This window comes from Somniosus microcephalus, chromosome 20 (assembly GCF_052327205.1).
Source record: "Somniosus microcephalus isolate GS21.2 chromosome 20, FLI_Smic_1.0, whole genome shotgun sequence".
NCBI classification, from domain to species: domain Eukaryota; kingdom Metazoa; phylum Chordata; class Chondrichthyes; order Squaliformes; family Somniosidae; genus Somniosus; species Somniosus microcephalus.
This window is the reverse complement of record NC_141006.1, coordinates 56,432,426-56,447,751: the sequence shown is the minus strand read 5'-3', so window position 1 is coordinate 56,447,751 and position 15,326 is coordinate 56,432,426. Positions and strand designations below refer to the sequence as shown.

The window sequence follows — 15,326 nt, the reverse complement described above, 5'->3', positions numbered from 1 at the left end:
GGTGAGGATGAAAACCTTGCAATCCTGCCAGGGTGACACCTGGCAGCTCCCAGTGACCGGTTATATGAAGCGTTGGAGGCTGTTGCTCTACGATTGTAGTTAGGATTATTTATGACCAGCTGAAGTGAGCCAGCCTGTGATGAGGGCTTTGCCAACTGGTACACTATTGCACTCAGCATCACAGGAGATGACACAGAGTGTCAGATCCACTCCACCCACCTTCTCGCCATATCCCCCAGCCCCCTTCTCTCTCCAGGAATAGATCCAATTGTCTCTTGACCTCCATTTGCACTGGAAGTCCTTCCCTGGTAACTAAATCCAAAACTCACTGAGTGAAAAAGTTCCCCAGACTTTCCTTCTTACTTCTAACTTCCTAATTTTTAATCTGTGACCCTGGGGCTTGAACTTTCAGCGCACTGTACAATGTGCCCAGATCAGGCTTGCCAAAGCCCTCCCTAACCACAAAAACCTCAAGTAGCTCGTCTCAAAATCACCTCCTTTCCAAAGAGATAAACTCAATTTCCTTAACCATTCTTCATAATTAAAATGATATGTCTTCACTGCTTCCCTCTGGAGCCTCTCAAGGCCAATAGCATTTGTCTAGTGATCAGGTGACCAGAACTGATCACAGTGCTTAAGATGGTCTCTGAACAGCACCTTATACAGCAACAATACATCCACATGTGCCCTGTCCCTCTGCCAATATGTGTGCTGCCAGTTATCTGTAATGGTGTCAGCTGTGGCTCAGTGGGTATCACACTCGTCTCTGAGTCTTGAAGGTTGTGGGTTCGAGTCCCACTCCAAGAACTGAAGCACGTAATCCAGGCTGACACATCCAGTGCAGTACTGAGGGAGTGCTGCCATGTCTTTCGGATCAGATGTTAACAAAAACGACTTGCATTTATATAGCGCCTTTCACGACCACCAGACGTCCCAAAGCGCTTTACAGCCAATTCAAAACTTTTTGAAGCGCAGTTAATGTTGTAATGTAGGAAACCAATTTGCGCACAGCAAGCTCCCACAAACAGCAATGTGATAATGACCAGATAATCTGTTTTAGTGATGTTGAGGGAGGGAGAAATATTGGCCAGGACACCGGGGATAACTCCCCTGCTGCTCTTCGAAATAGTGCCACGGGATCTTTTACATCCACCTGAGAGAGCAGACGGAGCCTCGGTTTAACGTCTCATCCGAAAGACGGCGCCCCCGACAGTGCCGCACTCCCTCAGCACTGCACTGGAGTGTCAGCCTAGCTTTTTTGTGCTCAAGTCTCTGGAGTGGTGCTTGAACCCACGACCTTTGGACTCAGAGCGGCTGTGTTACCCACTGAGCTTTGCCTGCCCTTTCAGGTGGATGTAAAAGATCCCACGGCACTATTTTGAAGAAAAGCAGGAGCGTTCTCCCCGGCGTCCTGGCTAATATTTAACCAGCATCACTAACACAGATTATCTGGTCATTATGTCATTGTTGTTTGTGGGAGCTCATTGTGTGCAAATTGTCTGCCGCGTTTCCTACATTACAACAGTGATTACACTTCAAAAAGCAATTAATTGGCTGCAATGTGCTTTAGAACATCCTGAGGATGTGACAGGTGCTCTATAAGTACAAGTCCTTCCTTTCCTGGACGTGTGAAGATAAGCTTTACCTTTAAGTATCTAGTCAGCTTCTGCCAGTGTCCTTGGTTTACTTACCCTCCAGAAATACTTTCTGTTTATGTTCTTTGGGACATTGCCTTTGGTGTAGATATCCCCAACCAACGGCCCAAAACGTGTCCCTTGGGGGATATATTCCCTGCTAATTACTCCAATCACCTGTGGGCAGAAAGAGAAAGGCTTTGGTCAGAGATTTCTCGCTCACCCAACTCCCTGAGCCCACTGCGTGCTCACCGTGCAGGTCCTAACTCCCTGAGCCCACTGCGTGCTCACCGTACAGGTCCTAACTCCCTGAGCCCACTGCGTGCTCACCGTACAGGTCCCAACTCCCTGAGCCCACTGTGTGCTCACCGTACAGGTCCCAACTCCCTGAGCCCACTGCGTGCTCACCGTACAGGTCCTAACTCCCTGAGCCCACTGCGTGCTCACCGTACAGGTCCCAACTCCCTGAGCCCACTGCGTGCTCACCGTACAGGTCCTAACTCCCTGAGCCCACTGCGTGCTCACCGTACAGGTCCCAACTCCCTGAGCCCACTGCGTGCTCACCGTACAGGTCCTAACTCCCTGAGCCCACTGTGTGCTCACCGTACAGGTCCTAACTCCCTGAGCCCACTGCGTGCTCACCGTACAGGTCCCAACTCCCTGAGCCCACTGTGTGCTCACCGTACAGGTCCCAACTCCCTGAGCCCACTGCGTGCTCACCGTACAGGTCCCAACTCCCTGAGCCCACTGCGTGCTCACCGTACAGGTCCTAACTCCCTGAGCCCACTGTGTGCTCACTGTACAGGTCCTAACTCCCTGAGCCCACTGCGTGCTCACCGTACAGGTCCCAACTCCCTGAGCCCACTGCGTGCTCACCGTACAGGTCCCAACTCCCTGAGCCCACTGTGTGCTCACCGTACAGGTCCCAACTCCCTGAGCCCACTGTGTGCTCACCGTACAGGTCCCAACTCCCTGAGCCCACTGCGTGCTCACCGTACAGGTCCCAACTCCCTGAGCCCACTGCGTGCTCACCGTACAGGTCCCAACTCCCTGAGCCCACTGTGTGCTCACCGTACAGGTCCCAACTCCCTGAGCCCAGTGTGCTCACCGTACAGGTCCCAACTCCCTGAGCCCACTGCGTGCTCACCTTACAGGTCCCAACTCCCTGAGCCCACTGTGTGCTCACCGTGCAGGTCCCAACTCCCTGAGCCCACTGCGTGCTCACCGTACAGGTCCTAACTCCCTGAGCCCACTGCGTGCTCACCGTACAGGTCCTAACTCCCTGAGCCCACTGCGTGCTCACCTTACAGGTCCCAACTCCCTGAGCCCACTGTGTGCTCACCGTACAGGTCCTAACTCCCCGAGCCCACTGCGTGCTCACCGTACAGGTCCTAACTCCCTGAGCCCACTGCGTGCTCACCGTACAGGTCCCAACTCCCTGAGCCCACTGCGTGCTCACCGTACAGGTCCCAACTCCCTGAGCCCACTGCGTGCTCACCGTACAGGTCCTAACTCCCTGAGCCCACTGTGTGCTCACTGTACAGGTCCCAACTCCCTGAGCCCACTGCGTGCTCACCGTACAGGTCCTAACTCCCTGAGCCCACTGCGTGCTCACCGTACAGGTCCTAACTCCCTGAGCCCACTGCGTGCTCACCGTACAGGTCCTAACTCCCTGAGCCCACTGCGTGCTCACCGTACAGGTCCCAACTCCCTGAGCCCACTGCGTGCTCACCGTACAGGTCCTAACTCCCTGAGCCCACTGCGTGCTCACCGTACAGGTCCTAACTCCCTGAGCCCACTGCGTGCTCACCGTACAGGTCCTAACTCCCTGAGCCCACTGCGTGCTCACCGTACAGGTCCTAACTCCCTGAGCCCACTGCGTGCTCACCGTACAGGTCCTAACTCCCTGAGCCCACTGCGTGCTCACCGTACAGGTCCCAACTCCCTGAGCCCACTGCGTGCTCACCGTACAGGTCCCAACTCCCTGAGCCCACTGCGTGCTCACCGTACAGGTCCTAACTCCCTGAGCCCACTGTGTGCTCACCGTACAGGTCCTAACTCCCTGAGCCCACTGCGTGCTCACCGTACAGGTCCTACAGTCAAAAGAGCAAAATTTTAAAAATGCAGGTTATTCACCATCTGAAAGGAGTAAAGGAGGTTAATATCCCACTATTCAGTCAGTGTCAACTGTGGCTCAGTGGGTATCACTCTCGCCTCAGTGTCAGAAGGTTGTAGGTTCAAGTCCCACTCCAGAATTTGAAGCACAAAAATCTAGGCTGACACTCCCAGTGCAGTACATAAGTAGAGCTGCACTGTTAAAGACATTAAACCAAGGCACCACGTTTCCTACATTATTACAGTGACTACACTTCAAAAGTACTTCATTGGCTGTAAAATGCTTTGTGAGGTCATGAAAGGTGCTGTATAAATGCAAGTTTTTTTTTAATGAAGGGCCCCACAGATACATTAATCCCTTTTCAGATCTGGAGATGTGAGCTCAGTGTGCATCTGAACGATACGGAAGGCCTGCAGTCTGATCCCTGGCCTGTGCTGAGTCTGCTGCTCTGAGCAGGGTTGATGCTAGCGGTAACAACAGAAAATGCTGTCAACACTCAGCAGGTCAGGCAGCGATGTCATTTCAGACTGCCAGCATCCGTAGTATGTTGCTATTGATGCTGGAGGTGCTGGAATTAGCCCATTGCTTCTGGAGGAGCAGATCATAAGACTTGGACTCCACTGAGCTGAACATGAAAGGGCTCAACCTATACTGGACAAAGCAATCTTCTTACTAGGAGCTTGTTGTGCACAATCTCACCGCAGAATTTGTCTCCATAACAACAGTGACTACACTTCAAAAGTAATTCATTGGCCATGAAGTGCATTGGGATGTTCCGAGGATGTGCTAAGGTGGAATACAAATGCAAGTTCCTTCTTTCTTTCTTATTTTATATACCTCCAAAAAGCTCCCTCTTGAGAATATTTCCCTTCAATACTGAAAGACACTAGTTGAACAATTCGGATCCTCAGCTCTTCCCTCTGACACCAGGGATTGACTAATTGCCTTTGCACTATTGCCAAAGCTCAGAGGGTGCCCTTGCATAGCGGCTACCAAGGTCAACATGTGGGAAATTGGCTGTTTATGACATTTCTTTCCCTTTAAATAAAAATATGTTGGAAATTAGTCATTGTGTGTTTGATTGTCAGCAGTACACTAACATCTGAAAATGATGTAACTTCCTGTTTTATTACGTGAGAGAGCAATTTCATTTCTGTCTCCTTTCACTTGGCGTAATAATTGTCTCGAAATAGGGGGAACCACTGAATTTTCAACATCCAACAGTTGTGTGTCTCATTCTAACTGTCGTGGCGTCTTGGCTCAGAGGGTAGCCTGCTCACCACTGGGTCAAGTGTTTAGGAACATAGGAACATTAGGAACAGGGGGAGACCATTCAGCCCCTTGGGCCTGCTCTGCCATTCAATTGGATCATGGCTGACCTGTCCCTCAACTCCATTCACCCATTTTTGCTCCATATCCCTGGATACCCTTGCCTAACAAAAATCTATCGTTCTCTGTCTTGAAAGCTCCAATTGAGCCCCAGCACCAACAGCTTTTTGGGAGTTCCAGATATCTTCTCCCCTTTGTATGAAGAAGTGCTTCCTGACATCACCCTTGAACAGCCTAGCTCTAATTTTGAGTTCATGACCCCTTGTTCTTGATTCCTCCATCAGAGGAAATAATTTCTCCATATCTACCCTATCAAATCTTTTTGACATTTTCAACACCTCGATTAGATCACTCCTCAACCTTCTAAACTCAAGGGAATACAAGCCAAGTTTATGGATGTGGGTTCGGTCCAATATGTTCACCAGCTCAGCCGCATCCTGGATGAAGTCACCAGCCCTGCGCTTGCTCTGTCGCGACAAAACCCATGAGGTCTCCAGCCAGTTGCCCCTCCCATCCCCCAGCCCCTTCACCCATGAGAATGGGCAGGGCAGTCTAGAAGAAGATTCAATCCCAGACAGACATGTACCTTGAGGCCACCTCAGAGTAACTTTGATGGAGCCTTGGTCGACAGTGAGGTCTCGACGTCTGAGGGACCTGGGAGGGCTGGTTGAAGATAAGCAGGGAAAAACACTCCCCAACAGCACAGAATGAATGTTAATCAGGTACTCGACCTACTTTCTAACAGGCCTGCACAGACCGCCCCATCTGTCTGATCATCTGAGGTCGAGGCATCAATCAGTGGGGGATCAACGCCTGGATGTGAGTAAGCCTCCCTGAACAGCCACATTTATATCTCTTTCAAGGAACAATTATAATTACAGATATGCTGCCAGACCGAGAGGATCAAGAAAGTACATTTCATCTCGAGCACAACTGAAAGGATTATATTACTTCGTTTGACTAATTGCTTTTGGGATGAGGAATACACTATCAGAAGCTGCTTGTCCAGTTGTTTTGGGCTATGATTAGGCTGTTAAAAAAAGCACATGGGATCCTTGGCTTTATAAATAGAGGCAAAGATTACAAAAGCAAAGAAGTTATGGTAAACCTTTATAAATCACTGGTTAGGCCTCAGCTGGAGTATTGTGTCCAATTCTGGGCACCGCACTTTAGGAAGGATGTCGAGGCCTTGGAGAGGATGCAGAGGAGATTTACCAGAATGGTACCAGGGATGAGGGGCTTCAGTTATGTGGAGAGACTGGAGAAGCTGGGGTTGTTCCCCTAAGAGAAAGGAAGGTTAAGGGGAGATTTAATAGTGCTGTTCAAAATTATGAGGGGTTTTGATAAAATAAATAGGGAGAAACTGTTTCCACTGGCAGGAGGGTCGGTAACCAGAGGACACAGATTTAAGAGGGGGGAGATGAAGAGAATTTTATTAACGCAGCGAGTTATGATGATCTGGAATGCACTGCCTGAAAGGGTAGTGGAAGCAGAGTCAATAGTAACTTTCAAAAGAGAATTGAATAAGTACTCGAAGGGAAACAATTTGCAGGGCTATGGGGAAAAAGCAGGAGGAGTGGGACTAATTGGAGAGCTCTTTCAAAGAGCCAGCACCAGCACGATGGGCCGAATGGCCTCCTTCTGTGCTATATTATTCTATAATTTAGTTGGAATCAAAATGTTGGCAGTTAGAAGTAGTCAAAGAACATATCTCAGCCAAACAATACAGAAAATCGTTTTTATTTCTTGTTATTTTTTTATCCTTCTTTTGTTCATTGTTTCTCTTACCCCCTTTCTCCACACCCAACATTCTCACCTTTTCTGCAGAAGTTCGGGGCCTAGAAATTCGTTGACACCATGTCCGTTCTACAGGCATAAAATGGGTGCCAAAGCCTCTAATTTGGCATGCGGTGCGCGCACATACATTCTGTGCTGGAAGAGCGCTGCCCGCCATATTGGTAAAGGCTGAAGTAAAGGCGTCCAGGGCCCATGCCTGAATCAGGCTTTAGGCCCTTTGCATGTGAAAATAGGAATGCTGTTCGCTATCTCCAATCCCTAATACTATACTCATTGGAATTTAGAAGAATGAGAGGTGATCGTATCAAAACATATAAGATACTGAAGGGGCTCGACAGGGTAGATGCAGAGAGGATGTTTCCCCTTGTGGGGAAATCTAGAACTCGGGGGCACAGTCTCAGAATAAAGGGTCGCCCTTTTAGAACTGAGATGAGGAGGAACAACTTCTCTCAGAGGGTCGTAAATTTGTGGAATTCTCTGCCCCAGAGAGCTATGGAGGCTGGGTCATTAAATGCATTTAAAGTGGAGATAGACAGATTTTTGCAAGATAAGGGAGTGAAGGGTTATGGGGAGCGGGCAGGGAAGTGGCTTTGAGCCATGATAATGAATGGCGGAACAGGCTTGAGGGGCCAAGTGGCCTATTCCTGCTCCTATTTCTTATGTTCTTATGTTCTAACCCTCAGGGCCTGAAATTAAATGCAACACCATTACCACAGATCTTGCGCAAAACGTTGCATAAATTTGGGTGTGGAAACTGGGGCTTGTGTGTATTACTCAGTACCACAGCTTGGGTTGCCAACCTTCCAGGATTGTCCTAGAGTTTCCCAGAATGGAAGATTAATCTCCGGGACACTGCTGGGAGCAACCCGGGAGATGAATCATTGGCGCATTAAAAAATGTTTCGTTCAACACTTTTGTTTACTGGTTATAAAAATGTTGGTGGTGGGAAAGAAAAGGTTGTTTGACTGACCGTGAAGAATCATCCAATCGGATAATGAAGAGACTGTTCACTTTCCAATTGGCCGGTGGAAGGCGGAGTGCCGCGAAGGTGGACCTGTCAGGTAATCAATGGGGGGGGTGGTGGGAGTGTGGGGGCGCGGCCGTTGGAGGCAAGTGGTCATGTGGAATACATCCAACCAGAGTTGGCATCCCGAACCATACCAAGGAGTGACATCGCCATTTAGGGAGCCACTCTCAGTCAATTTGAAAAGCAATTAACTATCAAAAGAACAAGTAGACACTTAAGTAACCCATTCTGATGGGCACAAAGGAAAAGCGCTGAGTCACAATCTCTGTTACTGCTCAACAGACAGTCTCTGTGAATTAGTAAACGTTTTCCCTTAATCAGTGACTCATTAATCAGGAATGCCGAACAGAATACCACTGGCACATTCCAGACTTTCATTTCATTTTTAACCACAGCAGTGAGCGTTGTGGTGTAAGGTTTTCAATCATGAGCCATTTATCGGTGGAAATTGGCCCAGGCTAAAAACTAAACAAGCCGGGGCTGTTAGATAAGGAAGGAGGAAGGGGAAGGAAGGAAAGAAAGAAGGAAAGAAGAAAAACAAAAAGAAAAAGAGAAGGACTAGCATTTATATAGCGTCTTAGATGTCCCAAAGCGCTTTACAACCAATGAGGTACTTCTGAAGTGGAGTCGCTGCTCTAATGTAAGAAATGCAATGGCCAATTTGCGCACAGCAAGATCCCACAAACAGCAATGTGATAATGACTAGATAATCTGTTTTTTTTCGTGATGTTAATTGAGACATAAAAATTGGCCAGGTCATCGGGGAGAACGCCGCTGCTCTTTGTCAAATAGTGCCAGAGCACAGATATATTTTTCTCTCTCATCTTTTCCCATGATTCTCTTCATCTCCCTTTCATTTCTTTCTTTTTCTACACAGCCTGTCTTGCTGTGGGATTTACAAGTATCTCTTCTTACGCTCCAAATCGGTGCTATGGGATAGAAATTGTTTAGTATCACATTGGCTGCCCATTATACACCCTGCCCAATATTCAGATCAACTGACTTCATTGGAACTCATATCATGCGGGGAGTATAACGAGCGGTCAGTGATTTCGGGTGGGGTGGAGTGTATATGTTGTGATAAACAAGGTAGCGCAATTGTGTGGGACAGGCTCGATGGACCAGAGGGTCTTTATTTGTCCATTATTCGTATGTTTGCATGTTCGTATAAATGCAAGTTGTTGTTTGCAGGAGATGGTATAAGAGGAATTGAAGAAAAACCCAAAACACAAATAGAGAGCGGAAATTAGGCATAACGTTGACTGAGACCATAGATGGTCAGAAAGTGCTCCGATTTCCTGTGCACACTTCACACGTTGTTTAGAAGGCCGTGTGATGCATCCAGGAAGCTGTAGGTGATCTCAGGTTACACCAAGCTACACCTTGAAACTAGAACATGCAGTGCTGACTGGGAGAACGTAGCTCAAAAGGAATCAAAACTAGCTTCACATTTGGCCCAGTTTACAGCTGCCAATTTTCCCTGGGGTGACTGGAAGCAGAACATTAATTTTCCAACATCACCTGACCACGTAAATAAAACTTCTTTCGAAGAAGACCCAATAAAGAGGGACATTAAGCTCCTGCCAAGAACCTCTCCTGAATTTTATCCAGTGACTTTTCCAGCTTCCTTTGGCACCTGTTCACATTCTAGTTGTCTGGAGTGACTAATTATTGTCTTTTATGGGAAAGGCCATCACGCCCAAACATATAGTTCAGGCGACTAAGATCCAACACTCGTCCACTTTCTCTCTGTGTGGACTTAATCGTAAATACTAAATTATTTTATTGCCTTTCTAGTGCCAGGTGCAGTGTTCCCGGTAAGGTGCAGCCATGCACTGCTCCAGCGAACCCGTGCAGCCTGATATACCTATCAATTCGTCCAATAAAAAGCGACGAGTTAGGAACGTAACTAAAGGTTTTTATTGACTAAATAACAGAGCCCACCCTCGTGGGTGATCGGGTCCAACAAGGAGGAATACCAGCCAGTCGACTACCTTTATACCTGGGCAGGTAGGTGGAGCCATGGGCGGAGTCGGAGGTGGTCAGCCCAGGTATAACAGCGCGACAAGAGGCGACCTCGTATAGTGATACAACAGTGAGAACGGTGATAACAATACAACAGTGATAACTATAGTGTAACGATAGTGAATGATAAAAGTGGTTTACCACATTCACCCCTTGTTTAGATTTGAGTCCGGCGGGGTGAAGTGTACTACCAGTTCTGGTATGTCAGTCTGTCCGGAGGCCTCGTAAGCCTCTCCGATCGTCGCAGCGGCGGTGCTGCATTATCCGGTGTTAGTGCTGGTGTCTGCGTGGTCGGCGAAGGCTCGTGGGGTTCCGGCATGCCGTCTACCTGGGCTGGAATTGGGGGGGTGGTGGGGGGGGGGGTAAAGGTGGTGTCTCCGGAGTGCCCGAGGGTGCGAGGTCTCGTAAGGAGACAGTGTCCTCCCGCCCGTCTGGGTAAGCCACGTAGGCGTACTGGGGGTTAGCGTGCAGGAGGTTCACCCTCTCGACCAGGGGGTCTGTTTTATGGGCCCTCACGTGCTTTCGCAGCAAGACGGGCCCCGGAGAGGTCAGCCAGGTTGGTAGAGTGGTTCCCGTAGTCGACTTCCTGGGGAAAACAAACATTCGTTCATGGGGGGTGGCGTTAACGGCAGTGCAAAGTAGTGACCGGATGGAGTGCAGCGCTGTCGGGAGGACTTCCTGCCAGCGGGAGGTTGGGAGGCCCTTAGACTTTAAGGCTAAGAGGACGGCCTTCCATACCGTCGCGTTCTCTCTTTCCACCTGGCCGTTCCCTCGGGGGTTGTAGCTGGTGGTCCTACTTGCTGCAATACCTCTCGCTAGTAGGAACTGACGGAGTTCCTCACTCATGAAGGAGGAGCCCCGGTCACTATGTATATAGTTCGGGAACCCGAACAAGGCGAAGAGGTCGTTCAGGCACTTGATGACCGTGGTACTGGTCATGTCTGGGCAGGGGAAGGCAAAAGGGAAATGGGAGTACTCATCAACGATGTTGAGGAAGTACACATTGCGGTCAGATGACGGTAGAGGCCCCTTAAAGTCGATGCTCAGGCGCTCGAAGGGGCGGGTGGCCTTGATCAGGCTTGCTCTGTCCGGCCTATAGAAGTACGGTTTGCACTCGGCGCAGGTCTGGCAGTTCCTGGTCATGGTCCTGACCTCCTCGATGGAGTAGGTCAGGTTGCGGGCCTTAATGAAATGGTAAAGTCTGGTGACCCCGGGGTGGCAGAGGTCGTTGTGGAGGGTCTGAAGTCTATCAATATGCGCGCTGGCGCATGTAATTCGTGAAAGAGCATCAGGGGGTTCGTTCAGCTTACCTGGCCGGTACAAGATATCATAATCGTAGGTGGATAGCTCGATTCTCCACCTCAAGATCTTGTCATTCTTGATTTTGCCCCTCAGCTTGTTATTAAACATGAAAGCAACCGAACGTTTTGGCGATTTTTATCGCCGGTCTTAACGACCACGACCTGGGCACGCCAGGAGCTGTTGCTCCCCTCGATGATGCCCTCCTTCAGGAGACGCTGCACCTCAGAGCTAATGAAAGCTCTGTCCCCAGCGCTGTACCGCCTGCTCTTGGTAGCGACGGGTTTGCAGTCGGGGGTGAGGTTAGCGAACAGGGAAGGTGGCGGCACCTTGAGGGTGGATAGGCTGCAGGTGTTACGCGGTGGGCGGTTTAACATTCGCTGGTTGTCGACTGTGAGAGGGGGGAGGGGTCCACCGTATGCTAGGGTTACACTTTGGAGGTGGGATTGGAAGTCCAGCCCTAGTAGGACGGCAGCGCAGAGCTGGGGGAGGACGAGGAGTTTAAAATTTTTATACTCTGTGCCCTTAACCGACAAGGTCACAGCACAGTAGCCGCTAATGTCCGTGGCGTGGGACCTCGATGCCATCGAGATTCGGTTGCGTGTTGGCAGGACAGGGAGGGAGTAGTGGCTCACCGTGTCTGGGTGGATGAAGCTCTCCGTGCTTCCGCTGTCGAACAGGCAGGTCGTGGCGTGTCCGTTTACTTTGATGTCCATCATCGACTTGGACAGGTGGTGTGGGCGGGCTTGATCCAGAGTGACGGAGGCTAGTGTGTAGGTAAGCGAGTCGTTGTCGTCGGCGGTCTTCAGGTCCGGGGGCTCGGTGGCAGTCGGGCGTGGTGGGTAAAATGGCGTCTCCCACGAGGTAGGACAAAATGGCGGAGAAGATGGCTGCCCCCATAACTCACATGAGGCACTATTGGGGTCGGTTGCCTTGATCAAAGATGGCCGCCCCCATGACTCACGTGTGGGGATGCTGGCCTCAGTTGCCGTGAAAGAAGATGGCCGCCCCCACAGTTCGCATGAGGCACTGCTGGCCTCTGAAGATCCGCTCCTGCAGGCCTTAGAGAAGTGGCCTTTCTTCCTGCAGGTTGAGCAGGTAGAGTTCCTGGCTGGGCAGCGCGACCTCGGGTGCTTCTCCTGGCCGCAAAAGAAGCAGCCGGTGGCCCGATCGCGGGTGCCCGATGTCGGAGCCGGTACCGGGGGTGGCGGGCCCGGTCGGGTCCGGGACGCCGACGCTGAGGTAGGTCCCGGGGGCGGCGCTGCGAAGGGTATTGCGGTAGGGGTCGGGCCCGAGTCCCAGGGTCGCGAGCAGTACCTGGAAAACGCCTCCTGGTCCTGATGGGCCACCTCTAGGGAGAGAGCGAGGGCTTCAGCTTTGTCCAGGTCGAGGTCTTTAGCTTCAAGCAGTCTTTGCCGTGAGTAGTCGGACCGTAGGCCTTTCACAAAGGCATCGCGGATATTATCTTCCGTATTTTCAACAGCCGTCACCGCTTTAAAGTCACAGTTCCTGCCGAGTGCTCTTAGCGCCCGTAAAAATTCAGCTACAGACTCTCCTGGCTGTTGCGGGCGGGATCTTAGGAGGTGCCTGGTGTACATGTAATTTACCGGGCTCCGGTACTGCTGTTTCAGTAGGTTGATAGCGGCCTCGTATGTAGTCGTGTCCTGGATGAGTGCGTATACTCTCGGGCTCGCTTGGGCGTTCAGAAGTCTTAGTTTGGATCTCTGCGGGACGCCGGATTCTTCCAGGTAGGATTCGAAGCAGTCCAGCCAGTGTTTGAAGTTGAGGGCTGAGTTTGCTGCCTGTGGGTTTAGATCCAGGTACGGTGGTTTGAGGGCTTGCAGCCAAGCCGGCTGGCGTGGCTGGTGTAGCCCAGTGTCTGAAGGCTGCTGTGGCTGTGCTTCTGGGAGGGCTCCTGGCTGGTCAGTAGCAAACATCTTTAAAATTTAGTCAATAAAATTGATATACCTATCAATTCGTCCAATAAAAAGCGACGAGTTAGGAACGTAACTAAAGGTTTTTATTGACTAAATAACAGAGCCCACCCTCGTGGGTGATCGGGTCCAACAAGGAGGAATACCAGCCAGTCGACTACCTTTATACCTGGGCAGGTAGGTGGAGCCATGGGCGGAGTCGGAGGTGGTCAGCCCAGGTATAACAGCGCGACAAGAGGCGACCTCATATAGTGATACAACAGTGAGAACGGTGATAACAATACAACAGTGATAACTATAGTGTAACGATAGTGAACGATAAAAGTGGTTTACCACACAGCCAGCTTGCCAACATTTCAAGGTAAAAACCGCGCATGCGTGGTATTATGAAGGGGCCGCACACAGACAAAATAAAATTACAGGGAACATAGGCTAGGTGTATGAATTATTCATAATCGCACACCTGGAGTTTAAAAAATGTGATTGAGCTTCTTGGAACTTGAAATATTGACCTCAATTTCCCAGTAAAAAGGGTGGAGCTTTGCACACAGCCGTGCATTGGCAAATTGGGGCCTGACATGCATTGTGCTGTTTGGGCTTTTTTGAAATGACATTTTATAGAATACTTGCTGAAGTGCCCGGCGGTGCCGGTGGAAGAGAGAGAGAGAGCGACTGGGGGGGAAGCGACTGGGTGGGAAGAGAGAGAGCGACTGGGGGGGAAGAGAGAGAGCGACTGGGGGGGAAGAGAGAGAGCGACTGGGGGGGAAGAGAGAGAGCGACTGGGGGGGGAAGAGAGAGAGCGACTGGGGGGGAAGAGAGAGAGCGACTGGGGGGGGAAGAGAGAGAGCGACTGGGGGGGAAGAGAGAGAGCGACTGGGGGGGAAGAGAGAGAGCGACTGGGGGGGGAAGAGAGAGAGCGACTGGGGGGGGAAGAGAGAGAGCGACTGGGGGGGGAAGAGAGAGAGCGACTGGGGGGAAGAGAGAGAGAGCGACTGGGGGGGAAGAGAGAGAGAGCGACTGGGGGGGAAGAGAGAGAGCGACTGGGGGGGAAGAGAGAGAGCGACTGGGGGGGAAGAGAGAGAGCGACTGGGGGGGAAGAGAGAGAGCGACTGGGGGGGAAGAGAGAGAGCGACTGGGGGGGAAGAGAGAGAGCGACTGGGGGGGAAGAGAGAGAGCGACTGGGGGGGAAGAGAGAGAGCGACTGGGGGGGAAGAGAGAGAGCGACTGGGGGGGAAGAGAGAGAGCGACTGGGGGGGAAGAGAGAGAGCGACTGGGGGGGAAGAGAGAGAGCGACTGGGGGGGGGGAAGATAGAGAGCGACTGGGGGGGAAGAGAGAGAGCGACTGGGGGGGAAGAGAGAGAGCGACTGGGGGGGAAGAGAGAGAGCGACTGGGGGGGAAGAGAGAGAGCGACTGGGGGGGGAAGAGAGAGAGCGACTGGGGGGGAAGAGAGAGAGCGACTGGGGGGGAAGAGAGAGAGCGACTGGGGGGGAAGAGAGAGAGCGACTGGGGGGGAAGAGAGAGAGCGACTGGGGGGGAAGAGAGAGAGCGACTGGGGGGGAAGAGAGAGAGCGACTGGGGGGGAAGAGAGAGAGCGACTGGGGGGGAAGAGAGAGAGCGACTGGGGGGGAAGAGAGAGAGCGACTGGGGGGGAAGAGAGAGAGCGACTGGGGGGGAAGAGAGAGAGCGACTGGGGGGAAGAGAGAGAGCGACTGGGGGGGAAGAGAGAGAGCGACTGGGGGGGAAGAGAGAGAGCGACTGGGGGGGAAGAGAGAGAGCGACTGGGGGGGAAGAGAGAGAGCGACTGGGGGGGAAGAGAGAGAGCGACTGGGGGGGAAGAGAGAGAGCGACTGGGGGGGAAGAGAGAGAGCGACTGGGGGGGAAGAGAGAGAGCGACTGGGGGGGAAGAGAGAGAGCGACTGGGGGGGAAGAGAGAGAGCGACTGGGGGGGAAGAGAGAGAGCGACTGGGGGGGAAGAGAGAGAGCGACTGGGGGGGAAGAGAGAGAGCGACTGGGGGGGAAGAGAGAGAGAGAGCGACTGGGGGGGAAGAGAGAGAGCGACTGGGGGGGAAGAGAGAGAGCGACTGGGGGGGAAGAGAGAGAGCGACTGGGGGGGAAGAGAGAGAGCGACTGGGGGGGAAGAGAGAGAGCGACTGGGGGGGAAGAG

General features: G+C 51.7%; 1 protein-coding gene across 2 annotated transcripts in view; it reads right to left on the bottom strand.

Moving 5' to 3' along the window:
- Window positions 1-15,326, bottom strand: part of LOC147103293 (PR domain zinc finger protein 1-like) — a 165,457-nt gene that overhangs the window by 31,735 nt on the left and 118,396 nt on the right. For both annotated transcript variants that reach the window (XM_085962757.1, XM_085962759.1), the window contains one exon: window positions 1,692-1,811. In XM_085962757.1, the coding sequence (XP_085818883.1) occupies window positions 1,692-1,811 (120 nt within the window). The remainder of the gene's footprint in view (window positions 1-1,691; window positions 1,812-15,326) is intronic.